At 49.1% G+C, this 16,082-nt stretch overlaps 1 protein-coding gene across 9 annotated transcripts in view; it reads left to right on the top strand.

Moving 5' to 3' along the window:
- plekhg5b (pleckstrin homology domain containing, family G (with RhoGef domain) member 5b) overlaps positions 1-16,082 on the top strand; it is a 45,531-nt gene continuing 29,449 nt past the window's right edge. For 2 of the 9 annotated variants that reach the window (XM_062458866.1, XM_062458863.1), the window contains exons 1-2: positions 2-699; positions 11,863-11,939. In XM_062458866.1, the coding sequence (XP_062314850.1) occupies positions 618-699; positions 11,863-11,939 (159 nt within the window). In that variant the 5' untranslated portion in view covers positions 2-617. Of the gene's footprint in view, positions 700-5,310; positions 6,240-11,862; positions 11,940-16,082 lie in introns of those variants that run through there. The other 7 variants (XM_062458870.1, XM_062458862.1, XM_062458859.1 and 4 more) reach the window with 5 other exon arrangements.

Here is a 16,082-nt window from a genome sequence, read left to right as displayed (position 1 = left end):
GTCCAGGTTGCCTGAATGAATGGAAAAGGAGCTTGATTATTGAAAACCGGAGCGACTGACGACGGGACAGGGCGGAGAATAACGGTGCCAACTTCTAGCATTTAACCGTAATTTAAAAGAAGATAGAATACATGGGCGATTGATAAGCTTATCGTAAATTCAGAGCCGATAAGAGAAGGTATGCTCAGCCTGCTGGAGTAATATTTTCGGTTCAGGTCGTCGAGGAGAATGCCTTTCAGCCAGCAACAGGTTATTGGGTAGCATAGTGTCCTAGCCGTTCTCCACGCTTTGTAAAATCGCATTTGTTTTCTACGATGACCTGATCGGTGGCCAGTAAGCCACATTACTTTTGAAGGCTACTTTCCACCGCATTGTCCTTGTTGAGTGTTTGCAGCTTTGTCATCGCTACAGAGTATTTTGCACGCGCACACGCACTATTCTTTTCTTTCTCATGAATGTTATGAGAGCAAAATAGAAGTTTACCAACCTGGCAGAATAAGAGCAGCATGGACACATTGTTATAGAAACAATTGACTTATCACGGGAAACGTTTTTCTTTTAGCAATTTACCTGTGCATTAGGGAATTGTCATCGATAAGGACGAATTACATGCATCTATGGTTCCTAACAAGTGGACCATGAATTCAGTTTTACACAAGTCACCGCCAAGGAGCTGGCTTGGTCTCCGATTACGGCTCAGTAAGTATCTGACACCACCTATTCATATTATCACCCTCTCTGTCACCTTTTCGAATTGCAACTTTATAAAAATGGCGACTTTATAAAAAAGATTGTTGAGCTTTGGTAAAAAAAGACATGGTGCAGTGAAGTGTGGATGTAAACAAAGCAGTAGTCAGACGAGTCGTCACAGGCACTTTGCTAACAGTGCCTAAAGCCGATAACTGTCCTTGGCAAGTGACCTGGAGAAAGAATCATCCCAGTAGGAGGCTGACGTATAATGTCTGAGTTGTCAGAAGAATCCAGACAATCAGACAGCCTGGAAATAATTTATTTTGTACGAGGAGAATGATTACAGTGGCTTCTAAATCACATTACTAATTGAATTTTTCCAAACGTGAAGGGGCTATTTCCCCTTCACAGTCATAAGGTAGCCTAGATGAATGATTCATAAATGACACCACTCCGACTTTTTTCTTTACTCTTTCTGCTTAGTAGCCTACTGCACTCTCCTTTCTAATTTTCTCTTCTTAAATATTTGTTTGCCTTTGGATATGCAATCCTATCGACTGTCGGATGAGTCGGTACCTTGTACAGTGAGCTGCAGTGTCTTTGGAGCTGAAGTTGAGCAGTCTAATTGGTTGAGTCTGGAAGCCTTCAGTCTCAGGCCACCAGGGTCTTAAGCTTGTCTTAAACACACCAGCCTAATCTGGGGGCAGATGTCTTGTCTGTTCTCTGTTCATAATAACATGAAAAAAGTCTGTTAGAAAGCCAAGTTATTAGTTATTATCTGCTAAATTAATAAAGCTAGTTATTGCCCGAATCATCGAAGACTCAAAAGTGACAGTAGTCATGTTTTCAGTGTTTGGTGTTTCAGTTGGTTCAGAACAACATGCCCATTTACTGCATATATTGATCCACCTGATTATCAAAATGAAATAAGGCTGGTTGAATAGCTACTTGTCTTGACGACCAGGTCATGTCACTTTGAACCTAGTATGTGGGATAGTACAGAATGGCCTTGTGGGCATTGTGGTGGTTAGTCAGTGTTCCAGACCGTAAGACTTAAGCCTGTCTTGGCACACTGATTTAATCGTGTGTGTGTCTGATGGGTCCCTTTCTGGCTCTTGGCTTCCGGTTTCAGCTTCCTTCTTTGGACTGTCTTTCCATTGTTACACTTTTTTTGATCGTGATTTCCTTTTACTTTCCTCCTTTTTACTTTCCTGTAGTTTCCTGCTGCTTTAGCTGTTTTCTTTCATTCTCTCTCTCTCTCTCTCTCTCTCTCTCTCTCTCTCTCTCTCTCTCTCTCTCTCTCTCTCTCTCTCTCTCTCTCTCTCTCTCTCTCTCTCTGTCTCTGTCTCTGTCTCTGTCTCTGTCTCTGTCTCTGTCTCTGTCTCTCTCTCTCTCTCTCTCTCTCTCTCTCTCTCTCTCTCTCTCTCTCTCTCTCTCTCTCTCTCTCTCTCTCTCTCTCTCTCTCTCTCTCTCTCTCTCTCTCTCTCTCTCTCTCTCTCTCTCTCTCTCTCTCATCACTGTATCTTATTGGCCACTGACCATTGGCAACTGTTTCAGTTCAATGCTTTATCTCTACATCATACCCATCTGGTTTGATTAGATCCCCTAGAGTTTGTTGTGGCTGCCAGTGTATTTCTTCAGACATCAGGATCTTTTTTTCCCAAGTGCATGAACCCTGCAATAGCATGATTATGAAACGGGCTGAGACCTAGGCATTGGTACAATTTGAATTCATTGTTGATGGCTTCTCAGCTCAGAGGTGAAGTATAATGCATGATTGATGCAATGTTGAGGTACCCTGAAAGCATGCCCTTACCTTCATGTTGAAGAGCTATCATTCCCCAGTTAGGTCAGGGGGCACAGATGATGTCATTGCCATAAACCTACTCTCACAGCTGGAGGCCTCTTTTCTCCCTAGCTTATAATCCTGCACTCTTTCAAAAGGGCTCACACAACACATGTCAGCTGGCGCAGAGCAGGAGCCGATACTGTCCCAGTGTTCGTCCGTCGTCAGGTCTCACCCTCACTTCGCATGATTGTAAAGCTATTGGCCCTGTTTTAGTGGAGCAGTGCTTTAGAGCTATGGACTTGTTATGAGGGGATGTCGGGTTCAAATTACAGATGGTGCACTGCTTTTCACCCTGAGGGGGAGACTCTGCCTTGTTCACAGTCAGCTGGAATACTGCGCTGGACAAAGACTGAGCAACTGTTTACACACTGCACCCTCGCTTCGGAGAGCCGATATGAGCTTTCCGCCTTTTCAAAGTTTGGAATGAAGCATTAGGATTTGTGTATCGGACTGGTGCAATGTGGTCAGTTTAATGTCCAAACGTTGGTTATTTTCTGGTCAAACGAGATAGCTTTTGAGCTGCCACTCTTGAAGTTGACTATCAGCCTAATTCTTAACCGTAATTATCACCATTCCCAGTTTCCTCTGTACTAAAGCACACCCTGTTAAAAGGGATGTGTGGTGTGCTCTCGAGTCTGGAGAATGCTTGATTAGAGGGGCTACACCAAGGTCATGCACACACACCATCTTTAAGTTGGAGAACACTCAAGATAATGTTTACCTTTGAGTGTCCCTCTACACACAACTCCCACCTTGCCCAAATGACTGTTTATGAACATAATACCCCCATTTTATGATGACAATAACTATATTTTCAGTGAATAAGTGTTTTGATATCTGCAACTTGGTCTCTTATTGTGAGATTTTGTAGGGCAAACCCTCTGTCATTTCAACCCTTCCATTTGAATTAACTGATTCTTTAAAACAAGCCTTAGAAAACCACAACAGTTGTTTGTCCATCTTAAGTGCTTATGGATGGACTTTTTAATTCCATGTTTGATAGCAATTGTTGGGATGAAGATACACACACACACACACACACAGACACACACACTCAAGGGATGTTCTGGAGGGTGAAGGTCTTCTATCCAGAGTGGAGAGGAGGGGCTTGCCAGCCTGTGCCAATGTCCACTGCCTGTTGCATTGTCTTTGAACAATACAGCACATGCTCAGTGATGTAGAAGGATAACACAGGCCAGGGGACCATGAGTCCCTACCGCACACCGCCCTCCACCCCCTCGACACAAGGCTACATCTGAAAAACTACAGTGAGCTTGTCGAAGCATCCAACGCCACTGCTCTGGCTGGGATATCAAGCAGGCTCGGACATCCCCAGTCTCCCCGTTCTTAAGGGACAGGCTCCGATGCTGCTGCTAGCCTGATGAGGAAGGGTTAACCTCTTGCCGGTGTGACGGGCCACCTTGCTAAATATAACCCCCAAACCCCCCTCCGCAGGGGAACGCACAAGCCTCCGACTGCACTCCCTCTGTCAACACTCTGGCTCGCACACACTGTCTCCGGCACGCTCGCTCCTCCTGTCTCTGTCAGCCTCCGCTACTTGATCTAACACTGCTTTCTCAGCACCCACAGTGAGTGGGATCCTGCTGCAGAGCAGGGCCATGCAGGCGATAGTCTCTCTGGCTGCTATCATCATCATCATCATCATCATCATTATCATATGGATAGAAGATGTTTTATGCAGCGCAATAGATAGAATACTAGCACAGTGAAATAGTGAATTGTTTTATCACCTAAAGCAAGACACCTGGATATGTGGTTCAATAAAAAAAACGAGCCTAGATTGTAATGAATGTTTATTCTTTATGGTGTCCAAACCTGAACTTTGTTCTCCTGAGAGAGGGTGGCAGGATGAAAGGGAGTGTGTCTCTAGATCCTTCTTTGGTCCAGGCTCCTTTGTCTCAGCAGTAGGTGAAAATTGGCCCTTGTGTTACAGTCCCAGTTCTCATGCTGCACAACTGGTCTCTTCATTAAAAGGAAGCAGCGCAGTCAAATCTGTTCCAGATTATTACCATATGTCTGCAGAGCCCAGAGCTGAGCAGTAGACCGGCTCCCATCCGACCCTCTAATTTCTTATCCCAAAATTGGACATTTGGGTCGCTGTGTGTCGACGTCCCTCCCTTCCCCCGGCGAGCACAGTACGTTCTCACAGGATTTCTTCTCCCGTTTTAGATGTAATAACAGTGCAGCAACCTTTCAGCAACATTGGGGGAACTGTTATGCAGAGACTGGGATGTGACTGGGTTTAACCCCTTCGTCTGTGTTTGCGGAGAGAGGGAAGCCTGCCGTCTCTGCCGGTCTGTTTGTTTGTCACTAGGCCTTATCTCTCACACGCACGTTTTCCCCAATGCATGTATTGTACCTCCGCAGAAATAGCTGAGGCCTGCCATCACAGACTAGTTGCCTTCATTAAAAAAAGAATAAATCTCCCAGTGGCTGTGAAGGGCTCAGTTCTAGCCTAATGAATGCAGAAATATGCCCGGCTTTTACAGTGAGCTCAAAACATAAAGAAAGTTAACTTTCTGTGTAGGTGGCTGTTTAAAAGGGATCTTTGTGTCACCCAGTTTGAAAACCATTGGTCCGGGCTGCCAGTCCCAGCATGCACCTCACCTCTGTATGAATACAACACTTGTCTGATGGAGTGGGTCGAATGCCCCCCTATCGTCCAGAGATCCCACACGGGCTATGACTCCAAAAGGCTTGTCTCACAGAGAAGCTGCAGAGTTGGAGAGGTTACCATGGAGAAACTTAAAGCTCTTGGAAGGAGACGGACGGAAATTCTTTTTCCTCGCTGACGGAGATTACAAGTTTTATACCTCGTGACGGTCGAATATAGGTTGAATATAGAACGTGTGGAAATGTGAATTCGGGAGATGTATGCCAGTTTACGGTGTAGGCAGTGTTAGTATTGAGAAATGGCATAGAGGGTGACTATCTTGTCTCAGGCATGCTGAGGTTAATACTAATAACCAAGGTTGACAGGGGCAGAAATGCTATCTGGACCTCTGATGATGTCTCCAGTCGTGGATGAATGAGAAGTGATATATAAATCTATTTTAGACGTCGGAGCATGGATCTTGTGGTGAACTCGTTTCCTCTTCCACTCTTGGTTACATTGATAAAGTGTTAGCGTCATTGTTCATTATGAAGCTCTTCATGCGATGCTGTTCAGGACCAAAATAGCGACTGCCTTAGAGGGCTAATTAAAACCCATTTTGAGAAAAGACTTAGTTCTTTCTTTGCCCACTTGTTCTGACAGCAGGGAGCACGGTCTTGGAGAGGAGGTTCAAAGCAAGTGTTTAGTGGTTGCGTTGGATGAGGTAATTCTGCAGGTGCTGTTTTTCTTAATGGCGGTTGGCAGGAGTAAAGTTGGACTAGCAAGTTGTTCAGGTGGTCAATGAGATGAGTTCAAGGAAGGCAGAAAGGTGCTCAAATGGTCAACTCGGTCCGTCAAATATAGACAAGTTCGTAAAGTGTTTCAAGCGGGATTGGAAAGATTGAGAGACTTGCTATATAGGGGGGCTCTAACCAGAGCCGTTGGGAAGATCTGTGGTCAGGATGTTCCTTTACTGGAAGAAACGAGGTGCCTATGAGCTGGAGAGCCTCCCTTCCTCCCTGACAGAGCTGGGGGCTGAGCGCTACTCCTGGTCCTCCTCCCTGGACATCATCCACGACCTGTGTGGTAAGATGGGGTGGGGGGTGAAGGGGGGTGGGGGGGTGGGGGGGAATCAGTAGACACTTGGTGGCGGCGTGTGATGGTAGGGAGTCAGGTGGCTGAGCGGTGAGGGAATCGGGCTAGTAATCCGAAGGTTGCCAGTTCGATTCCCGGTAATGCAAGCTGACGTTGTGTCCTTGGGCAAGGCACTTCACCCTACTTGCCTCGGGGGAATGTCCCTGTACTTACTGTAAGTCGCTCTGGATAAGAGCGTCTGCTAAATGACTAAATGTAAATGTAAAATGTAGGGGGCCAAACGTTACGAATATCATATTACACAGCCCAGAGTGTATTTTCTTAGGTCACAAGATCCTAGAGCATTGCCTTTGCCCAATAACTTTTCAACATAGCAATTGTATAATTTAGCCAGTCAGATAGGATTCCAATGTAAGGTGATCATGGAATGATTACATGGTAAAGGTTGCAATGCTACATAATGCATATGAATCAGCCATCTCCGCCAAGCTGTCATATGACACTTGCCTCTGTGGATGGTCTGGTTCACACACATCAGTGAATCTGCGCTCAGCATTTCAGCACCATCATGGAAAAGCGTTTTTTTTTTTTCTTTTCCATTGCTAGCTTCTTCCGTGGAAAACCCTCAGTGACCTGGCATGGAGAGCAGCGCAGAGCGGATGGGATGAGAGCCGGTGCCGTGGAGATGAAATATTTACCACAGTAGAAGTGCATAGCTGAACTGAAATGGGCCTCTGTCTCCGCTCAGTGCTCTCTGAAGCAGAACAGGCAACGGCACAGTCCCCCTCTTTCCGGTGCATGTGCCCTCCTTAGCGATAACACAGAGGGCTGGACACAGGAATGCACTATATCCAGTCTTCTATACACAGCCAGCCAGCCAGCCAGGGTCTTGGAGGTCTGCCTGGATGCTGGCCACCTTAAGGAATCATTTGAAGCAGATCTCTGTGTTCCAGAGGTAGACCGGAGCGAGCAGCTGAACGCCACTGAGAGGGGAAAAGCCGGGCTTTGATGCTCACCTGCTCACCGGCCCTGTAATTAAGCCTGGAGCAGCTACCCCCAAAAACGGTTCTGAGCCGTGCTCTTGTAGTCTCAGCCTCGACAGCACCCACCTCAGCTTCTAAGCCTCGCTCTCAGACCGGGCATTAGCTCTCATCCTCCGTCTTATATTTAGCCCAAACCTATGCTCCGACCAAAGCCTCAGCCCCTAGCCTCAGAACCCCAGGCCTCTTAATCTCTCAGCCTTAGGATCAGTCTCAGTCTCAACCCTCAAACCTAGCTCTGCCACGAGTGATAAACGCCCAGTTCCCCGGGCCTCCATCCCCGCCTTGGCTCGAGCCTGAGACACATTTTCAGTTCCAGCCTCAACCTTAACCCCCATGTCCTTTATCCTTAAAGAATGAGTAGCCTACACCCTGGCATTCCTCAGGTCATAATGAGCCTTGAGGTCCAGTAATGAGGGAACATACCTCTTTCTGCCCGTCTGCCATGTTATCCCATAGCTCATAAAGAAAATGCCCTGACACATTGGGTTGTATTATATAATGAATCTAAATAACCAATTACTGTATTCCAACTTTACATGAAATCCCCTCCTCAAATCGGGTTTAAGAGTATTAGGCCCACAAACAACACCAAACTCTTTCTCGGATTAAAAATACATGTCCACCTTGTCTTGTGACAGATTTTTATTTTATTTTTTTACATTAATTATTTTCAATGGATATAATAACAATGGTGACAGTCACCTGTTTTTTTAACACAGTTTTGTGTGTTTGTCCACGTTCGTAGACGAAGCAGTGGAAAAAAGGTTTTCTGTTGTTGTTCCACTCGTCACCCTGCTCTGGGAGAGTTTCCACTTGGTGTTTGGCATTGGACGAAGCGTGTCTGTGCGAGTGCCACTGCAGGGGTAAACCAACATGAGCAGGATGGCTTTGTTCAGGCCCCACTGCCACTGTGCGTGCTGCAGGAGGAACAGCTGCAGTGTTGAGCACAACCCAAACCTGACCAGCTCAGCAGACGAGAGCAGACTAATGACCCTGTTTCAATAAACTCACCCTGCTCCCATACACACCTTGGTCCTGCGTTTGTAATTAATGGACAGGCTTTTACATGTAACAGGACATCACCGACCTCCCAATGAATGTGAGGTTTTTTTTGGGTGTGGGGAGTGGTGGTTCAAGCCCTGTCATGCATTGGGACAACTAATGTGCTGAATAAGCGTAAAGCTTATACACACAGAGCTTTGCAACTGATCCAGCTTGCAGAAGCACCTTGTTCCTTCGAAGCCCTATCTCTCTGCCTGACCACCTACCAACCAGTCTCTCCCTGACTGACTGTCTGCCTGACTACCTGCCTGTCGCCCTGCCTGCCTGTCTGACTGCATGCCTCCCTCTCTGGTGCCTGTCGCCCTGCCTGCCTGTCTGACTGCATGCCTCCCTCTCTGGTGCCTGTCGCCCTGCCTGCCTGTCTGACTGCATGCCTCCCTCTCTGGTGCCTGTCGCCCTGCCTGCCTGTCTGACTGCAGGCCTCCCTCTCTGGTGCCTGTCGCCCTGCCTGCCTGTCTGACTGCATGCCTCCCTCTCTGGTGCCTGTCGCCCTGCCTGCCTGTCTGACTGCAGGCCTCCCTCTCTGGTGCCTGTCGCCCTGCCTGCCTGTCTGACTGCATGCCTCCCTCTCTGGTGCCTGTCGCCCTGCCTGCCTGTCTGACTGCATGCCTCCCTCTCTGGCGCCTGTCGTCCTGTCCTGCCTGCATGCTTGCCATCTGTCTTTTGCCCTCCACGGGATAGTGTTGCATAACCTCCTCCTGAGCAGACAGTGTTACCAGCCTGGTCGGAGAGAGGGAGCGGGAGGGGCGTAGGGGACGGGGCGGAGGGGAGACATTCTCACATCGCGCTCGCATGAAAAAAAAAAAGGACTAGAACAGACCCCCAAAGTGCCATGGCAAGAAGCTCACCAAATTGAAGGCAGGCAGAGGCGTTCTTCACATTCCACATAAAAACGTGCTCAAGGCTGGCGGCTGAACGTGTGCTTGGCACGGCTTCTTCCTGACTAAACATGGAGCTGTGCTCCTGGGGTCTGGGGGATGGGGGAGGGGGGGCAAGGGTTGTTGACGCCACGCGTGGCCGTCATACTGCGGGGAGACGGATCGCGCTGAGGTGTGATGGCACCAATGACGCGGGCCCCGAAGTGGGAAACGTTTCCGCCATGGCTGGATGTGGGTGTGTCTGTATTCACCTGTGCGTGTCAGTGTGTGTCAGTTGGTTGGCGTGGTTGAGCTTAATTGCCCCGTGTTGTTCCACAGGAGTGAAGTGACCAGTCACCAGGCCCCAGGCGGGCTCCTCGTAGAGGGAGGGAGAGTGACAGTTGCCGGGAATGGGTTGGGTGCTGTTCTCTTTTCAGTGAGCAAACTCACTGTTTGTAATCATGTGTGTGTGTATGTGTGCACGTGTGTTTGTTTTTGGCTCATTCAGCAGTGCTGAGTCCAGGGATTCCTGTTCATCAGAGAGAGAGAGAGAGAGAGCGAGAGGGGGGGGGGGGGGAGAATAGAGTGAGAGGGAGAGGGGAGGGGGAGAATTGGACTGAGTGGAGAAAGAAGAGGATCAGGTATTGGAAGGAGGACAGTTGATGTCAGTTCATCTACCGGGAGAGATGGAAAAACAGAGGTCACAGATTAGTTTCCGTCATATATTTAGAACAAAGATTTGAACTATTCCGCAGTGATGTGTCACAAGGTTCAAGTTAGGGTACAAGGTGAGAGAGCGTGCTGGAAGTCAGGTTGGAATCCAAAAGCCAGACCCCCGTTAAAACCCTTTGGCAACCCACCGTGCATCTCAACCAAGCCATGTTTGTCGCAGCAAAACCACGTTGGCTGAATCGTCGGAAATGAGCGTGTTACGCTGTTGCAATCTGGAAGAGCATCCAGCCTGTCCTGGAGAAGCAGGAAGCTAGAAGCAGGAGGCTCCCTCCTACTGCAGCCTGCTGCCTGGAGACCCGGAGGGAGCCGTCAACACACAGCTTGCTGGCAGTGGCCACAGTGAGAGCGCGTCTCGGCCGGCTCCCAGCGCAGGAGGGAACAGCCTGGGGAGGCTGAGACAGGACTGCAGAGGGCCTAGCTGGATGGATGGTGTTTTGGGGAGGCTGGCTGTGTGTGGACTGACTGGGTGTGCTGGGGAGGCCGAGGCAGGGAGGGAGCAGGAACAGGACCCCGTGTCCACCTTCCCCTCACTAGGAAATAGACATCAAAGTTCACTTCCAATCATCACATGTTTTGAAGGGTGAAAGAGTTCACAGGCCCTATTGTTTTTATTTGATGTTTACTCTCATTTAATGAGGTTATTGAAGACAGGTTGACCTTGGGACATATTCGGGGCAGCAGCTTCAGAAGGGGGCCAGCCAGAGCTCTGTGGTATGCACCAATTACACAGTTTTCCCCCTGCTTCTCCATGACCCCTGACCCCTGAGTGAGGCTGTAGCCAAGTGGATGACTCAGTGACTGACTGGTTTCCAGTGGCTGGCTCTGGCCACCGCTCACTGTTGTTTCATGACCTAACTTGGACGTTTAGCAGGGTCTCCCTGTGGCTGGTTGCATGTGTAGCTGTGAGTGAAGTCACTATGAGAGAGATAAATTCAGCCCGTCGGCCAGTTTCTTGGTCAGCCAAACTGCTTTGGACCGGCTGGAAGCGCTCGCTGGGCTGTTGTAATAAGTGGCGTATGTGAGTGATGGTGGGGAGGCGGTAGCAGACCCCTGGGGGGGGGGAGCCCCATCACAGTGGGCTGACCTGGCTGCTTAGCCGAGACACCACGGCCCGTTCTTACTGTTCAGACCTGTCATGTCTGTTGGGCGACTCTCTGTCTCTGTCTCTCTCTGTCTCTCTCTGTCTCTCTCTCTCTCTCTCTCTCTCTCTCTCTCTCTCTCTCTCTCTCTCTCTAGGTCTCAGTCGCTCTAGCTCTCTCTTTATCTCTTTATCCCTTTCTCTCTCTCCGTCACACATTCTACTGTCGTGGTTCTCCTCATTAATCAGACAAATATTGGTGTGCCGAATATCTTCATGTTTTCTTTATCGTCTGTGTACCTTTTTCAAAATAAACACATTCTTTTATCATCCCCTCGATGCAGGGGTGGGCACAGGGAAAGCAGTCCCATAGATCTGGATGCTTGTTTGACAGTGAGGATTTGCGAGGGCTGCAGAGCACACTACTTTAACACAGCACCAGAACATAACTTCCTCTGACTTCCTCCATGTTCTTCCTGTCTCTTTGGTCCCTTTTAGTTCTCTCTGATCTCCGCCCAAACACGCACCCCTCCCCGTCTTTCCATTTTAGTCGCCTCGCATTATTTGTTTGGCTCGCTCAGTCACTTTCTCTAAGTCCTGATAACAGACTATAATGGATTGTTTTGAAAGGTATCTCTCTCTCTCTCTCTCTCTCTCTCTCTCTCTCTCTCTCTCTCTCTCTCTCTCTCTCTCTCTCTCTCTCTCTCTCTCTCTCTCTCGCTCTCACTCATACTATTATAGTATGAGGCTATTCTAGTGGGTTTCCCGGTTGGCCTGGTATCTCTTTGTGTGTTTTCATCGCGACAGCGGTGTTTTCTAACGGTGTGTTTCTCCTGTTTCAGATGAGAAGCCCGTCCAGGAGGAGGACTGGGTGGTGTGCCAGCACCCTGAGTGCCCGGAGCGCCGGCGGGCGTCCAAGGTGAGAGTCCTCCCAACCCACAAGGTGTGCTGAGGGAATGGCTGCCTAGCAGACTGGACAGGTTTAACCCAAGAGGGCTAGTTTGGTTTGAGCTTGTCCCCATAAGGCCCCTTTAAGGCCCCTTAAGTCTTTGACTCCCACAGCGCTAGTGGGAGGTCTACTGGACCTCTGTGCTCTGGAGCCTCTGTTACACAACCGCAGAGTGAGACAGACAGGGCAGACTTCTTTTCTTCTCGGAGGTGATAAAGGGTGTGAGGGAGTGTGTCTGGCCACTAGACTGTGAAATATATGATTCCTTTGAAGCCACTGGTTGTTTGAAAGCGTCCGGGTCTGGCTGGTGGAGCTGGGAAGCCAGAGCAGGGCCCAGTGTACTGTCCCAGCCCTGCTCCACACCACCGGAGCAGGGTGTACTGGGCCCTGTCCCAGCCCTGCTCCACACCACCGGAGCGTCAGAGCACGAGGGCTTCCCCTCCCGTTCTGTTTCGGTGACAAAGTGCACATGTGCCCTCACAAAAGAGCCCTGGGTGAAAACAATGGGGCGAAATGAGAGTGGAAAATTGAATAGCAGTATAAAACAACACAAGGCCGGTTATATATAGTCTTTCACTCTCGCGACTGAGAATAATAAAGTTGAGGCTGGAGGAGAGCTGGAGTGCTTAACCTGACTGTCCTCTCAGCCCCTTCCAAGCTGCATGTTATTGAGCGTCTCCCCTCCTCCTACCCCCCCCCACCCCCCCAGCAGACCCCCTTTCCCTGAAAGATAAAAACACTGCAGCACTATCCTTCCGCACTTATATGAAACAGACAACGAGAGCCCCCCCCCCCAGCCTTTAAGGATTTGTTTGCACAGAGTCGAGCAAGAAAATCAGATAATGTACACAGCGTATGTAATGTCTCTGTGTGTGTGTGAGAGAGAGAGACCCGTGCCACAGTGGGAGCCCATTTGGGACTCACAACGCCACCTGTCTCCTTGCCCTAGGTCACGGCTGACGTTACATAAGGAGATTAGGCCCAGGCTTGTTAGTGGGGCTGTGGACTGGGCCAGGCCAGAGGGAAGGACTGGGAACAAGAGGGTTGTTTTTAACCACGTGAGACAACTCCGTTCATCCACCTCTCCTTCACACCAACTCCTTTCATTTACCTGTGTTTGGATTAGGCTACCTATATGTGGACTGATCTCATTTGTCGGTTAAGCCACGAATAAGTTCATAAGCGTGTGTGGATTTCAAGTGAGGTCGGTTCATGGTAATTTTGGCATGTCTAGGTATTGCAAGATACTTAGATACTTCTGTGCGGCAGTTTTCTTGGGGGGGGGGAAGCTATGAGTGTCCAGCAGGGGGCAGTAGCACAGTACATTCCGGCTCTCATCTCCTCTTGTTCTCTGTGATGTTGTCTCTCTGAGTCAAGTCTGCCCAGTCTATAGAGTACAAACTGCTTCATTAGAACATAAACATATAATGGTGTATTATATCCCATGTGGTTGTAAACGCATCAAAGGAGGCCTTTAACTTGCTTTGAAGGAGAGACATTAAACTTTTATACTTCACATTAAGAGGATTTAAGGACCCCCGAACAATCCCTTTAGAACACAGCTTTGGTGTGGCAGGCCCGAACACGGAGCAGTCTCAAGCTCTGGAGCAGAGGAGCTGCTCTCTCTCCCCCTCGGGTCTGGCTCCCTCTCCTCACAGCCTCGGTCGCTTCTGAGCTGGGCTTCAGGGGACTGTTGGCAGGCCGACCTCAGGTCTGCTCTGCTGTTTGTCAGCGTCCTCCAGGGCTGGGTGTATGTCACCTCGCTCAGGGCCACTTGTAGCCGAGTTCAGCTGAATCACTCCAGGTGTTCTGGACACTCACAACCCCAGTGTGTCATTATCACATGAAACAACATGTACGGTTGTCAGTCGTTTTAGATGGCCTGATACTTGAATGTGTTGCCAAGTGAGGTAACCACCCAACAACACACACACACGGTTTGTGGAGTTGTGTACGTGAGGTAGAAGGGACTTTAAAACTGGTTGAAACACCAGATTCACACAGTGTGTGACTTGGGGCTTGAGCTGTGCTGGTTAAGAGAGCATTGTGAGGTGGATCCGAGGATCTGGGCTCCCACCACACAGCTAATTCCTCCTGCTAGCTCGCTAGGCTATCTGTTTACAACAGAACAGGATCAGGCAGGGCCCACAAGGTGTGGGTTCCCATGGCAACAAGCCCCTTTCCAGACCCAAACAGCTGGATGACGGAGCAGGGAGGGAAGGATTGGGAAGAAGGAAGGGAAGGATTAGAAGACTATTTAAAGCAGCTGTGTGCATCCTTTTAATTTTCTCTGTCCTTTCTCCTCCTCCTCCTCCTCCTTTTTATTTTCCTTTTTTACGTGTTCTGGGTTAATGAAGAACATGCCGTCTCTGTTTGAAAAGATCTTGGACACCGATACCGGACAACAGCACTGGCTAAAGACTTAAAGTTCCCCCTTAGAGTTGTGGTTATCTAACTAAACATATTTGCCTGGTGTGTGTACGTTTGCTTCTCATTAGGCTACATGTTCTGGGACTAGGCTACATGTTCTGGGACTAGGCTACATGTTCTGGGACCAGGCTACATGTTCTGGGACCAGGCTACATGTTCTGGGACCAGGCTACATGTTCTGGGACTAGGCTACATGTTCTGGGACCAGGCTACATGTTCTGGGACTAGGCTACATGTTCTGGGACCAGGCTACATGTTCTGGGACTAGGCTACATGTTCTGGGACTAGGCTACATGTTCTGGGACCAGGCTACATGTTCTGGGACCAGGCTACATGTTCTGGGACCAGGCTACATGTTCTGGGACTAGGCTACATGTTCTGGGACTAGGCTACATGTTCTGGGACCAGGCTACATGTTCTGGGACCAGGCTACATGTTCTGGGACCAGGCTACATGTTCTGGGACTAGGCTACATGTTCTGGGACCAGGCTACATGTTCTGGGACCAGGCTACATGTTCTGGGACTAGGCTACATGTTCTGGGACCAGGCTACATGTTCTGGGACTAGGCTACATGTTCTGGGACCAGGCTACATGTTCTGGGACCAGGCTACATGTTCTGGGACTAGGCTACATGTTCTGGGACTAGGCTACATGTTCTGGGACCAGGCTACATGTTCTGGGACCAGGCTACATGTTCTGGGACTAGGCTACATGTTCTGGGACCAGGCTACATGTTCTGGGACCAGGCTACATGTTCTGGGACCAGGCTACATGTTCTGGGACTAGGCTACATGTTCTGGGACCAGGCTACATGTTCTGGGACCAGGCTACATGTTCTGGGACTAGGCTACATGTTCTGGGACCAGGCTACATGTTCTGGGACCAGGCTACATGTTCTGGGACTAGGCTACATGTTCTGGGACCAGGCTACATGTTCTGGGACCAGGCTACATGTTCTGGGACCAGGCTACATGTTCTGGGACTATGCTACATGTTCTGGGACTAGGCTACATGTTCTGGGACCAGGCTACATGTTCTGGGACTAGGCTACATGTTCTGGGACCAGGCTACATGTTCTGGGACCAGGCTACATGTTCTGGGACCAGGCTACATGTGTGTGGTCATCAGCGAGGCCAGGGCTCCAAGCAGTCCGTTGTTTGTTTACACAAATTGCTCCAACATCCTCAGGGTCAGCTATGGCAGTTCATTCTGGTATGGGGAGTAACATTTCTACGTAATTCGCGGTTGATAGTCATCTGCATATCACAGCTTGAATTGCACTCAGATAGACAGGTTGATGACTCGTAGAAATTGGAGTCTTTGATTGGGGTTTCTGGATAGAGAGAGAGGAAGGGTGACCTCATGGCTGAAGGAAAGTTTGCTGGATGAACAGATTGGATATTGGGCTGTTATGACGAGCTGTGGCACTGACATGCTGCAGTCAGACTGACTCTGGTAGAAGGATTCTTCAGGAAAAGTAGGCTAATCACTTTTCAAGGTGAAATAACCCCTTTGGAGCGGTGCCTTTTGATACGCCTTTAAGACTGTGGCACTTTATAATTTTAAATCGAGGGACCAGCCAGACTCTAATGATAGGTTGGACTGTCGTTATAAACAATGAGACCTGTTCACAAGACACTTGTGGAGAATAAAGTAGGCCTATGTAGTGTGGCTGGGAAGT

This window comes from Osmerus eperlanus, chromosome 4, assembly GCF_963692335.1.
Source record: "Osmerus eperlanus chromosome 4, fOsmEpe2.1, whole genome shotgun sequence".
Taxonomy (NCBI): Eukaryota; Metazoa; Chordata; class Actinopteri; order Osmeriformes; family Osmeridae; genus Osmerus; species Osmerus eperlanus.
Note: the sequence above shows the minus strand (reverse complement) of the source record. Positions and strands in the feature narration are given on the sequence as shown.